The 14,129-nt window shown below is 43.1% G+C and overlaps 1 protein-coding gene across 5 annotated transcripts in view; it reads right to left on the bottom strand.

The window, feature by feature from the left end:
* Positions 1–14,129, bottom strand: part of Nbea (neurobeachin) — a 563,720-nt gene that overhangs the window by 47,078 nt on the left and 502,513 nt on the right. For all 5 annotated transcript variants that reach the window (XM_004659998.2, XM_045154369.1, XM_045154370.1 and 2 more), the window contains one exon: positions 8,540–8,692. In XM_004659998.2, the coding sequence (XP_004660055.2) occupies positions 8,540–8,692 (153 nt within the window). The remainder of the gene's footprint in view (positions 1–8,539; positions 8,693–14,129) is intronic.

Raw genomic sequence — 14,129 nt, 5'->3', positions numbered from 1 at the left:
TCCCAATCCATAACTCGGCCCCGGGGACTTGGGGACAAGGAAGAGAAGAGTGATGTGCAACCTCAGAGAGCTCTCAAATGGACAGCACCCACCTAACTCTCATCACCAGCTTTCCCCATGGGTATTGGAGAACGCTTTCACTAATGCATTTGAGATAAAATCTCTCTGCATCTCATGAAAAAAGGCAAACAGGTGACTGACATTAACTGTGAGGATAGAAGAGTTTATGCCTCCTGAACTCTTCCATGTGAGAATTGAATTTCTATTTTTACTAGAGTAAAAAAAAAAAAAAAATCCATCCTTCTATTATCTGAAAATCTGCATCGGGTAATAAAACTCTTAAAACAGAGATATATATATTGAAGTACATAATCAAAAATATTCCTATTATGCCAGCTTTAAAAATAATTATTCTGGGGATGGGGAGATGGCTCAGTGGTTAAAGGCACTTGCTTGCAAAGCCTGCTGGCCTAGGTTTGATTCCCTAGTACCTATGTGAACCCAGAAGCACTAAGTAGCACAGGTATATGGAATTTCTGGAATTTTCAGCAGCAAAGAGTCTTTGAACCCATATTTTCCTCCTTCCCTGTTTATCTGTCTCTTTCTCACTTGCTCTGAAATAAATAAAAGCATTTTAAATCATTGCCATCTTAGCTTTCACACTAGTCAATTGCTTTTGTTTTGCTTTTGAGATTAGGTTTCACAATGTACATAAGGCTGGCCTTGAACTCATTATGTAGGCCCAGCTGGCCTTGAACTCATGGTGATCTCTGGACCTTAATCTTCCAAATGCTGGGATTACATGCCCAGTTTAACAAAGTTATTTTAAATAATTAATTTTTAAGCAATCATTACTTGATTTATTGTTGGATATATAATTACTCAAGATTGGTTCCTGGCCCTCTTGGCTCTTCAGACAGGCTACTGCAATAGATTTTGACCTGGTTCTCTGACCCAATGCATTGCACTCTGCTGGTGGAACAGACTTCTTGAGTCACGGTGCCCGTGCATCACACCCCCAATACCAACACTCAGCACGGGCCCGCCTGCCTCAGGCCCTTCCGAACCTCCAGGCCCCCTCCTGCCTCTGTTGCTTCCCATGGTTTCTGATACACATCCTGGCTCTTGGAACGTGGGGTCAGCCAGAGCACCAGGCACGTGGCCTTGACGAGGTCCCTACACCTCGCTGCTCCTTCCTCCCTGGACCGGCCCTGTCACCTTCCCGGGGGTTCCGAGGTCATGTCCACCCTTCTTCTTCCGTAGCACCACGTATACAGAATTGAACTGGAAAGTGCTGTCACAGGAATTATTCCCAATTAGCACTTCAGTTGTCTTAAAACTACACAATGTACCCTCACTTGGAGATTAAGCCTTGTGCAGACAGGAAGTATGCTAGACCCCAGGACTAGCATGGCACACACAACCAAAACCTCTGCTCCAGGGCGCCTCCCAGTGAAATGAAAATCAACAAGGGGAAACAGACCCATCTCTTTCCTGCTCCAAACTACCGACCACATGTCAGACGCTGGCTTTGGAGGGTACCTAGGTAGAGAAGAGCTTTCTGTGTCTTCAGAAACCATTAGTGAGCTACGTATGTTGACCTCATCTGACAATCTCTGCCACAGTGCCAAGCTAACAACAGGTACTGACGTCCACATCCCAGAACCAACTGAAGCACAGTGGGCCCACCTCGGCTGCGCGCACGCAGGGCCTGTGCACACTGACCCGGCCCTTTCCTGCCTCTCTAAGACGGGGAGTGGTGGGAAAAGTCAGGGTGAGGGAGCCACGTCATGGAAGGTGTACCTTCTCTACCACTGCTCGGCCCAAGCCTCTGCTAACTCTGACGGTGCCTCGGAACAGAGCCCCGCTTCTACCCTTGTGGCCCCATCACGCCTTCCCGGAGTCTTTCAACACCGTTGTAAGACTGCTGCTCTTCCCCTCAAAACCCCGCGACGACTCCATTTCACTGCGTGGTTATGATGGCCCTCTCTAGTCCTGAATGACAAGCCTCCGCTGCTAGTCAGGCCTCTTGTGCTAGGCACCTGCATGCTCTCTGCGCCACGGCCCACTTGCCCAGAGTGGCCCCGCCACAAGCCCTGGCCCCAGACGACCCCTTTGCCAGCAGCGCTCTTGCCCTGGAGCATCGGGCAGCTCCCGGTGCCCCCGGCGTGCATGCATGCTCACCGTCCAGAGGACAGCACCTCTGTGCTCACATCTCCTTCCCCAGCATACTCCTCTCACCACAGCACTGGTCACCTTCTTGCCTGCTAAGGATTTTTCGTGGTTATTTTTTGTTTGTTTTGTTTACTGTCTCTTGTTTATTGAGGGCGGGGATCCCTGCTTGCTCACTGATGTTCTGCAGATTCAGAAACCTGCCTGGACACACACTATTATTTGTCAAACTGATTGTCAGCGTTCTTTTTCAAACCAAGTGCTGTGTTTTTATTTAAGTAGATGTATCCCAAATTGAAACCATTACAAGAGACATTTCCTTAAAATATGAAAAATTTGCAAAGAAGGGTGTCACACAGTAAGTAGGTGGGACAGTGCACAGAGCCTTGTGTCCTTGACCTCAGAGGCCCGGGCAAGCACTGCGCTCAGTGCCCGTTCTGCATCTGCCCCGGCAGCTCCGGGACCGCAGGGCTGGCTGGGTGAGATTTCATTACAATTCTGTGAAAGGCCCTTTCTCTAAAACAAATGCTAAAAGGGGCAGGTTATGATTGATGAACCCAGCATTAGGGTAATGCTATCAGAGATACTTTCTATGTCTGTCCTTCGTCAGGAGGTCAGATGATAATCATGTTAGAACGGAACACAATGCTTTATTAATGTTTCATGAGTAAGTCAGCCTAGCTTTGTGCAGAGAAGTTAAACCCATTCGTAATGCATAAACTTAAAACATTTAGAACTCTACAAAAAGTGACAATCTTACTTTTCCAGGTTTTTCGTGAGACCAAAGTTGCAATTTTATAGCTCTTTGGTAAAATAATTCTGGACACTGTAGTCACAAAGCATAAGTAATTCTAGCCAATTATATACATACTGCCCATAGCTTAGGCAACAGCAGTAACAACTATTATGATACCGTCCATAGCTTTGGCAAGAAGACTAACAACAACATATCATCAAAAATCAAAACACTGGGGAGGGGTATAATCAAAAGTACATATATGAAATTTATGAAAATGAAACCCATGAATCTTTGCACTTCATGTACGTTAATAAAAAATTCCAAATAGAGAAAATTAGTTTGTAGGTTAGTAACATATGCTTCTGAAGGGTCAGCATATGTTCCACGGCTGAGGTGCTGCATGAGGTTAAGCACGCAAACATCAATGAACTCATCTTCTTTATAAGATTGTTTTTGTCTTTTTGACCTTGAATTTCTTTTTAAAAATATTTTATTTATTTGAGAAAGAGAGAAAGAGGCAGATAAAGAGACAATGGTCATGCCAGGGCCTCTAGCCACTGCAAACGAACTCCAGACACATGCGTCTCTTGTGCAATCTGGCTTATGTGGGGAATCGAAGCTGGGTCCTTAGGTTTTGAAGGCAAATGCCTTAACCACTAAGCCATTTCCCCAGCCCTTGCCTTGAATTTCTTACTGGCAGCTTGAAAGAAGAAGGTGGGAATGCTTTGATCCAGAGTACTAATCCACACAAAGAGATGAAGGACTTTTACCACTGTGAATGTCATTTCTCAGGGATATATGACATTCTCACTTCATATGTTAGGCTCATTACAAAGACCTCCTACAAATAACCTGAAAATAATTGCAGTTCTCATTATAAATACATCAGAGCACATTTCCTCTAAATCTTTTTCAGAGGAACTAAATCCTACATGAAATATGCACTTCATATAAAGTTAGAAACTTTGACAAAACACTGAAACCATGGAAGTTTATTCAGAGTCTGTGGAAAGTTTAAGTGCTTCTATGTCTCGGAATACCTAAGCTTTATACATCATGGAAAGACACACCAAACAAATGTTTCTCCAGTAAAAACTGGAAACTCATGGCTTGCTTGTTAAATTCAATACCTTTAACTTAGATTTCTGTGTTGTATGAAGGAGGTCAGTATGCTCACCCCAGCAGAGTGGGGAAACTGATGAAACGCCATCTTTGTTGTGGAGTGAAGTAGTAGAATGACCATGAGGGCAGCTGCAGAGGCATGGCCACGTCTGGTCAGGTGCCCCTTCACAGTGCTGGCCTCGCTCTATAGTAATTCTGAAGACCTGAAGCAAACGGTGGATGCCATGGAGCATCCCGAGGACCCAGGGGACTTTCTCTGCTCCCTAGGATCCCTTCAAGGAAGATTCACGAGAAGAAGACAGCATCCTTCTGACCCCAGGGAGCTTTCTCTGCTCCCTGCATCCCTTCAAGGAAGACTCAGGAGCAGAAGACATAAAGAAGAATCACTTCTGAAGCTATCCGCTATGTTCCAGGCGCTTTCTGCAAACCATCAATTTAGCCAGGAACTTCTTCCAGGTGATGTCCACAGTCAAGACTGGCATGGTGGGAACTCCCAGAGAAGCAGTGTTTTGTGTTAGTCTCTTGCTACATGCAGTAAAGGTTCATCTCTAAGTCTTTCCAGACTCACTAATAAGTTAACAGGAATTTGGTGCGGAATACAGAACATTTCTAGTGCCTTACTTTCATTTCTTTATGAATAAAAGTTAGAACTTCTAGTTATCATAAAAGAATACTACACATTCCTCAAAAATGGTTTATGCTATTTTCAGGGAGGGATAAGCACCTACATTTCATATTTTCATCAGCTGTAAAATATAATTCTTTTTAAAATTACTTATATAATTTTTGAGAGAGAGGGGTAGAGAGAAAGAGTGAGGGAGAGAGTGAGGGAGAGAATGGGTGTCCCAGGGCCTTTCAGCCACTGTAAACAAACTCCAGATGTGTGCACGCCCTTGCGTGCATGTGCAACATTGCATGCTTGTGTCACTTTTGTGTCTGGCTACGTGGGACTCAGAGATTCAAACATGCATTCTTAGCCTTTGCAGGCAAGCACCTTGACTGCTAGCCCTTCTCTCCACCCAGGTTTAGCTCTTTTGAGCAGGCCGACATAAATCTTTGAGGACAGCACCTTCTCCAAGTTATGTGCTGGCCTCACAGCAGCGCAGTGTACAGACCTGACTTGATGAATATGTATTTATGGGACACTAGAAAGCAAGTCATTTTGCTTTATCTAACCTCAGTTGCTAAGAGGACCAGAGGGCTAGAGAGATGGTTCAGTGGTTGTTGCAGTCAGGTTTGCATTGCTGGCAGAAATCACCTGACCAAGAGCAGCTTGTGGGAGAAAGGATTTTTTTTTTTGGCTTACAGACTCAAGGGGAAGCTCCATAATGGCAGGAAAAATGATGGCATGAGTAGAGGGTGGAAATAATCCCCTGGCCAACATAAGGAGGGCAACAGCAACAGGAGAGCGTGCCAAACACTGGCAAGGGGACACTGGCTATAATATCCACAAGCCAGCCCCCAACAATACACTGCCTCCAGGAGGTGTTAATTCCCAAATGTCCATCAGCTGGGTACCTTGCATTTAGAACACCCAAGTTTATGGGGGACATTTGAATCAAACCACCATAGTGATTAAAGGTACTTGATTGTGCAGCCTAATGATCTGGGTTTGATTTCCCCAGTACCCATGTGAAGCCAGATGCACAAAGTGGCACATGCACCTGGAGTTTGTTTGCACTGGCAGGAGGCCCTGAAGCACCCATACTCACCCTCTGTGTCTGCCACTTTCTCTCTGTCTCTCTCTCAAATAAATAAAGAAATTAAAAAAAAAAAAAAGACAAGATACAACAGGTCAAGGGTAAGTACACAGAAGTTGGTACTTGAACTAGTAATGTTAATATTAGGAGTAAAGTACTTGTTATATTTAATTTGAGAGCCACAGCAGTATTGAACAATTATAAATAACATAATACATTGTTCAAAAATTATATTCCTATGCTTTATTCTTGGTTAAAGAGGATGACTTTATTTGAGGATGTCTTTATGGTAGCTTATAATTTTTCAGACTGCTCCTTTTGATTAATTGTATATTACTTCTGTAATTAAAACCAAAATGATATGAGACTGGTGAGAATCAGGGACTTAAAAAATCCGACGCGGGGCTCATGCAACCTTGAGCTAGCTAGAGTGCCACTACCGAGGCTGCATCATAAGGAAGGGTTGCAGTCAGGCTGCTTGAGCGCTTCTATACCCACAGCCAGTCTGCAGCTGTAAACAGGTCGTAAGGTTATCTTCCAAAGCTCCTTTACAGCATGGGCACTGGAACATGCATTATGGTAGAAACAGTACTCTAGTCAGGTTTGGTTCTCCAGCCAAGCTATAGGGCTGTATTTAACTCTACATGTGGTTGAAGTTTTAAAGACGAAATATATACGTGTATACGTATGTGTGTGTGTGTGTGTGTGTTTGTGGAATGTTCATTTCACATTTCTTTTTTAGCATATAAGAAATCATTTATTTAAAATGTGTCATGCTTGAAATAAAATTATGCATCATCTGATGGAATTCTTCTGTTGCTAGAACTGACACAGCAGACTCTAAGGAGCAGGAGGTGTGTCTACTTCAAATGGTCTGGTAGTCCAGCCACACTGAGAAGCACGGAAGTAGATGGTATGCATTTTTGCTGAGGATTCCTTTGTTCTTCCTTTGCGAGGAATAATTTTCCAATTATTGTTTTCTTATTTTTTCGTTTTTGAGCAGCTGTTGTATATTTTTAGATCCTACTCTTTTATTAGATGTTTTAGAAAATTTTCCTAGCTCTTGGCTTGTCTTCTAACTTTTTAACAACACTGTTCCACACAAAGGGCGCTTTTCTCCATGTGTGTGGCGCATGGTGTGTGGCGTACTCTGTTTGTGTGTCTGCGCAGGTACACGTGCCCTGAGCCAACTCAAGGAGAGCATAGGGTGTCATGCTCTGCATCACTTTCCGTGTCTGCCTCCTCTGCGCTATGGAGATACAATGATGTGACTGATACAAAGGGACATACAGCACGCTTCCAGGAGTTAATCTTTAGATCTGGTATCCTTAGATGAACATCATATCCAACTTTCAATTATGTGGGGAAATGAATGGCCAAGTTTATATAAGCAGATATTTTTGTGAGTTAATCTCACATTAGAAATGTGAGCTAAAACAGTATCCATTGTTCAAGGAGAAGTGAGAGAAAATGCACATGAAATTTCAGCAATGCATGGTGGTCCCTTGAAGAGCAAAGCATGGATTACAAATTATATGATGCTGCTTTTGGCTGTTGGGCTAGTACATCTGCGACAACTTTTAAAGATAAGGTATATCAATGTCAAGTATATCTTAGAGACAGCAAATACAGCTGTAAAGTAAAAGGGTAAAGGCCACTGACAGCAAAGTCCGCACAGCGTTCCTCGATGGGGGCAGGCCAGGGGAGGAGTCACAGACGCTAAGATTCTGCTCACGTAAACTGTCTAGAGTAGGGGACAGGTTGAAAGACAGTAGACGGAAACAGAGTGGAGACAGAAAGTAGGTTAGGGGTTGCCTAGGGGTTGAGAAAAGTTGGGTGAGAGGCAAACAGGTCTGGTGTTGCTTCATGGAATGACAAACAGTATCTAATAGTTAATTGTGGTGATGGCTGTACAAGTCTGAGTAGGCTAAACCCCGTTGAGTTTTAAACTTTCAGGGGGTGAATTATATGATATATAAATTATGTCTTAGTAAAGCGCTTACAAAAATGGAGTGCAAAGGATATGAGAACTCTACTGCACTGTGTGGAACTTATCTAAATTCTAAATGAAAATAAATAAACTCTAAAAATAAAACAGATTTATGAGACAGAGGAAAAACTTGAGAGTAAGTTAAAAAGGGATGAATAAATACTTTGGGTCATTGAATTTATTGATATAATTCTTCAAGTGGTTTGTGTCCATGTACCATAGCCACATAGAAATTAAGATACCTTTAAACATGGATAAATATATTAAAATCCATAAACTTCCCACAGGCAAACATTCTATTTACATCTTTCTTATTTGCACATCCAGGTATCTGTTGTACATATTAGAAAGAACGTTACAAGACAGATGTTCTCCTATAGACAAATGCATTACAATGAGATACTTCACAGAATAAATTTCTACACAGGAGTATTCTCCAAGCGTACTTTTTTTGTACCTTGAATATTTGTTATGACTGACAAAAGTGTTCTAGTGTACTAGTTATAGTAGACAAAAATCAGAAACAGGAAATTATTTTATGCACTTTAAAATCAGTGGTACTACATGATATGAGCTTATTGGACTGTCTTCTCCCAATGGAACAAATGTAACTGAGTTACAATTTCTTCATTAGTATTGATAAAAGAACATCCCTCTCCAACAAAGAAAACTCTCAGAAGACCACAGAAAGTTCTTTGTTTGTTTCTTACCATTTAGCCTTATATTTATAGGTACACTTTGTAAGAGTTAAAAATAAAAACACAGAATATGTGAGCTTCTGGCTGATTGCCTGAGCAAAATCAAATATTCTCTTACCATCCTGTTGATCCGCACAAAGTCTTCAGGTTTCTTTGCCCAGGGTGGAAGATCCACGTCATTTACTACTACCTCATCTTCTCTGACCCCGAGGTGGCACCCGTTACTGTTGACGAACATCTCCGGCAGGTAGTAGAACTCTGGAATAAGTTCCTGGCAGGAATTAAAATGCAGCGCATATTAACTCATCACTTACCAACATGAAAAGGATTAAACACTCTCTTTACCCCAAACCAGTACTTTAGCCATTATACTTTTTGTTTACTAGTTCTTTTAAAAAATACATTTATTTATTTATTTATTTGACAGAAAAAGGGAGAGAGAGAGAGGGAGGGAGAGAATGGGTGCACCAGGGCCTCCAGCCACAGCAAACGAACTCCAGATGGATGTGGCCCCTTGTGCATCTGGTGTACGTGAGTACTGGAGAATCAGACTGGGATCCTTTGGCTTTGCAAACAAATGCTTTAACCGCTAAGCCATCTTTCCAGACCTTGTTCAATATTTCTTAAATTTAAGTTACATTGTCAATCATGGCACTAATTCACGTCGTAATATCAATACTGGCAGCAGAGTACCTACCATTTGAATCTCACGTGGCCATCTCTAGGGATGCACAAAGAAAATTAAAATCACTAGAAACTGAAGTCTCCATAGAAACTGGGTCCTTAATCTTCAAAGAAAAGCACAGGTAGAAGCTTTGCTTTTGTGGGTTCTCCCACTAAAACAACATATCTGCTACAGCCCCAGGGGACACTTGCCTTAGCAGTGCCCTATGTGAATGTGGTCATGATCTGGTCTCATCATAATCACAACTTCCAAGGGAAAAGGTTGTTATATTCATTTTCTCTCCAGCATTATAATAAAATAACTGCTGTTCTCAGCTACTTATATCCAATCAGAAATGAACAATTACGGTCTCATTATATTAAATGCAACATATGCGATGTTCTTCTCTTCTTCTCCTCACTGTTTGGGGAAGTAAAGGGAAATGGTGGCAGGTGCCTGGAAGGCACAGTCCACTTCTCTTTGCTCACGGCCTGCTCTTCATAGGACGCTTGAGTAAGAACGATCTTCCCCAGGGACCACGAGGGGAAGGCAGGTGAGCCCGTGGAGTTGCTGGGTTTCACATGTGATTTCTATGTGGTAGATTCACATGCTTTTGAGAGCTCCCTTCCGGCTTCCATCACCTGTGCTCTGGCCCCACAGCTAAAACCAGTCATCTAGATAAGCTCCCTGGAGGATAGAGAGCCGCAGTGACAGAGCGACACAACTGTCTTATGTAAACAGCCCAAGAGTCTCGATTTATTTCCACCTGAAATGTCTCTCATGTTTGTTCACTTCCTGTGGTATAAGAGTAAGTGGAGAACATGACTATTACTAACCACTTCACTACTAAATACGACGTCATTGAATGCCACTAATTTAAAGTCACAAGAAACACAGGATGGAATATTAGCAACAGTTCTGGCCCAAAAAAATTCCCAAGCCTTGGTTTGTGAGGTTTGTATGTTTTGATGCCATGGTGCTGGGCACTGTATTTCACATGTGGTAGGTGATTATTAAATACTAAATCCTGAAGACAGCACATACAGTTATGCTAATATCACTAGGCATCTTCTGAGATATAAGCAGATACTGACAGAATGCTTCAAGATATGAAAGAGCCAGTGAAGAACTTTATTAAATAAAAGAAAAAGAATGAATCCTGCACTTTTTGAGAGGAAACCCTTATAGTTGAGAAAACTGTTACCTTATTTATTCTAGTTACATTAAAAAATTCAAAAGTATTAAATATTTCTATATAGAAGTTGGTGTTAGGGGCTGGGCTTGCAGCTCAGTAGCAGGGTAAATACTGTATGTCAGGACCTGAGCTCTACCTCCAGCACAAAACAAACCACCTCCCACCAAAAATTTAACAAGGAACTTATTTATTTGTCAAGGTAGGGAGGGCTTCACTCCCTCTGACCTGGAATTGAGAAACTATTTTTAAAGTTGCCACCAGAACTTTCTCCGAACTGCAGGACTAGGCCTCTCTGGAAAGGAGGACGCACCGAGCCGCCATCACCCAGGAGAACAGAGCACGGCAGAGCGCTCTACCGCTCAGGCTCGGAAGCCCGGTCAGCGGGTCAGCCCTGGAAGAAGGAGTGCTCCTAGCGCATGGGGACAACTCTTGGGTAAACACAGCCCCTTCTCTGGTGGAACAAGATGGGGTCATCTTATGTTATTAGCTAACTCACTGGAGTACAAACTCCCCTACATTTCCATGAGTGGGAAAAGTCACTGAACAGACATTTTCAAGGCGGCTATGAGGACATTCCTGGTGTTCAGGTTAGTGGAAAGCCCCAGAGGCTTCAAAACACTACAGCCATCTGGGCCAGGTAGAGTTTGTGGTACCTGCAGGATTGTTTCAAGCAGCAATTTTCACTGAACGTTGGCATGTAAATACTGGGAGTTAGTAGCATCTCATTCACATGATTTGGAAGAGTCATTTATTTTAATACACAGATAACGAGAGACTATCCTCTGTGAAGTCTGCTGGTTTTGTGCAAGATCACAATGCTCTGTGTGCTCTCCCAGACCAAGGATATCTCATTTCTGACCTCTGCCTCTTAAAAGGACAGGTGAAATTTACTACGTCTTGTAGTAATCCTAAGTATTCTACATTTACTTTCTTATGTTCATAGTAGCTTTGTGAGGTGGATAGTATCACTGGTCTCATTTCATAGATATGAACATGGATGCAAAGAGAGGGTGAAAAGTGTGTTCACAGCTATACTGCAGTAATGTCAGGATTTAAACCTCAGGGCTCTGCCCACCCATTCTCTCTCTATTCTGTCTTTTGGGGTAGTAATCCAGCCATTTAGATGACATTACTTTTATTTCATTTTCGGCATAATAATTCATATTCTTTTTTAATGCTTGTATATGTTAAATAATTATGGATATCCCATGACGGAAAAGACTTGTTTTGATTGCTTGTCACCACTCACATGTTAAAGTGCAGTGCTAAAGATGCCTCTTCACACATGGTCTATAAATATTTGTGGAACTAATGATGGTGCAAGTGTTGCAGTGTGTCTGTGTCATGAATTTCAGGCACAAAATATTGATTACAATGAACACTCAAGGCCTTGGTTTCCAGCGTTTATTAAAGCAGAGAAATCTAAGAGGCACCAGCTACTAGCTAGCTGATGATGAGGAGAAAGCTGTCATCTGTATCCATGTATCTACATTCTTCATGAGAGAAGACATGTGATATCTGTTTTGCAGTTTTCTCCCCCATTATCCTTTCTTGCCCCTGCCTTGCAGCTTATTGTAAAACTGATAACATGTAAGCTTTTTCTCATAGATGGCTCTAACAGTCCTATGAGTCCCACAGACCTGTGGCAGACGAGACAGAGTGTGTTTTCCTGCTCTCTGAATGTGGACTGCCTTGTGTCACACACTGGACATTACAACGTGACTCCTATGGCTTCCATGGAAGTCCAACATGTAAGAATCCTCACAGGGTCTGTGGGCATCCTCTTATAAGTCAGTTGCCATCTATGTAAGGTGGTGTCCTGGATGAAAGATCATGTGAGGGACAGACAGGCTCAGACAGGTCCAGACAGTCCCTGGATGCTCTTACTGGTCTAGGTTTTCTGGCTAGCCAACCAGCCTCGGCTGTCACCATGTGGCACATACTCCAACTGTCCCAGCTGAGCCTAAACTCTGAATATTTCCAATGAATAAATACGTACTTTGTTTAAACCTGTAAATTTTGGGATGTTCTGTTACAAAGTAGTCACTGAAACAGTATTAAAACTTCGGTGTGAAGTACTACAGTACTTGACATGTGAGGCATTGGTTTGGAAGCACAGGAGGAGCTGCTCCTGGAGGGACCGTGATGAGGCTGTTAGTGAGGTCTAGTGGGACATGGCAGTGGAAAAACTAACAAAGCTGTTTCCTGCAGCCAGTTCCAAAGACAAAACAAACAAACAAAACAACAGCAACAACAAAAAAACCCCTAATAAACTTGTGTTTCTACCTAAGGAAATTTCCAGGAAGAATACTGAAATTGGCCACTGGTCTACGGACAAAGGTATTGTTCAAGTTTGACACACTGTTTACAGAAACAGAAGTCCAGGACAAACTCTTGTGCCAGCAAAATACTGTTAAGGTAAGATACAGGTTTGGCCTGAGGGTCAGTTCTAGAGTGTTGCAAACACAAGAACGCCATGGGGAAACAAGCTCAAGCCCAGGGCGTGGCTGCAAAGCCCCTCATGACCTGCATTATAGACCCACACAGCTCACAAGTGGGCTCCAAGAACCTTTTAGGCCTTACAGAAAACACACTAAGTCACAGCTGGAAGCAGAACATATGCTGCCTCAAGAGGATCTGAATTAGTTTTATGGAACAGTTCTCGATGATCCAATGTACAGAAACATGTCACACTGTTATAGCTGCTGAAGCAACCTGAGCAAAAAAAAGGTCTTGGCCCCTCCTATGGTGAGGAAGCTAGAAGAAAAAGCAACTCAGATGAGAGCAGGGACTGCTTATTTATTTATTTATTTATATTTTTATTTAACAGGAAGAGACAGAATGAGAATTGGCGCACCAGGTCTCAGCCACTGCAATCGAACGTCAGGCGCTTGCGCCACCTAGTGGGCATGTGCGATCTTGCGTTTGCCTCATCTTTGTGCATCTGGCTAAAGTCGGATCTGGAGAGTAGAACACCGGTCCTTGGGCTTCGCAGGCAAGCGCCTTAACTGTTAAGCCATCTCTCCAGCCCCAGGGACTATTTCTTATGGAAAAGAAAGATTCAGAGTGCCTAGCCAGAGTCCCAGAAGATTAAATGGAGTCATGGAGCACTACAAATAGTGAGTTGCCAACGGCGGAATGGGCTTCAGTCTATGCATGTCCCTACCCTTGAAGACAAGAAACTGGACATTTGCGCATAGGTTTCAGAACTTCTAAGAACTAAAGACCACTGTGAACCATTGATATCTCAGCCCCTGCCTTTGAGTAATGTCTCCACTGAGGTTCACCTGTTTCTGTCTTCCCAATGTAAGCTGAAAGAACATGGGACATGTAAGTTGTCTCTTTAGTTCTCGAGTTTCTAAATTGTGAACTTCTTGACAGCACGAGATACGTGATGCAACATGGGGTGAAACTTATGGGGAACAAATTCTGCATGCAGAGAGAGGTGGGTTTTGACTGGAGACAGGACTCGACAACAAGCCTTCCTGCTCCCATGGCTCTCTGCAGTGTGACACTGTTGTCCATCTCACTTGGAGGGGACCTCCACTTCTCCTTCTCCCCTAGTCTGGGCTGCTCCTGTGTGTTTTTCTGACCAGAAGAATGGTGTGCAGGAAACCCAATGAGGCATCTGGACCTAGGCACTCATCTTTGTGATCCTCCGGGTAGCCAGCTATCACAACAAAGTGTGGTGATCGTGCTAAGGTGTCAGAGACCCAGATGGACCACCCCAGCTGGTCCCATATTGTTCCTGAGGGGTCTTGGTCCCACTGCAGAACTATGGAGACATAAAATGGTTATTACCATGCTTTACCACCACCGAGTTCTGGGGTGTTGAGTTACTTAGCAATA

This window comes from Jaculus jaculus, chromosome 7 (genome assembly GCF_020740685.1).
Source record: "Jaculus jaculus isolate mJacJac1 chromosome 7, mJacJac1.mat.Y.cur, whole genome shotgun sequence".
Taxonomy (NCBI): domain Eukaryota; kingdom Metazoa; phylum Chordata; class Mammalia; order Rodentia; family Dipodidae; genus Jaculus; species Jaculus jaculus.
This window is presented reverse-complemented; position numbering and strand designations above follow the sequence as displayed.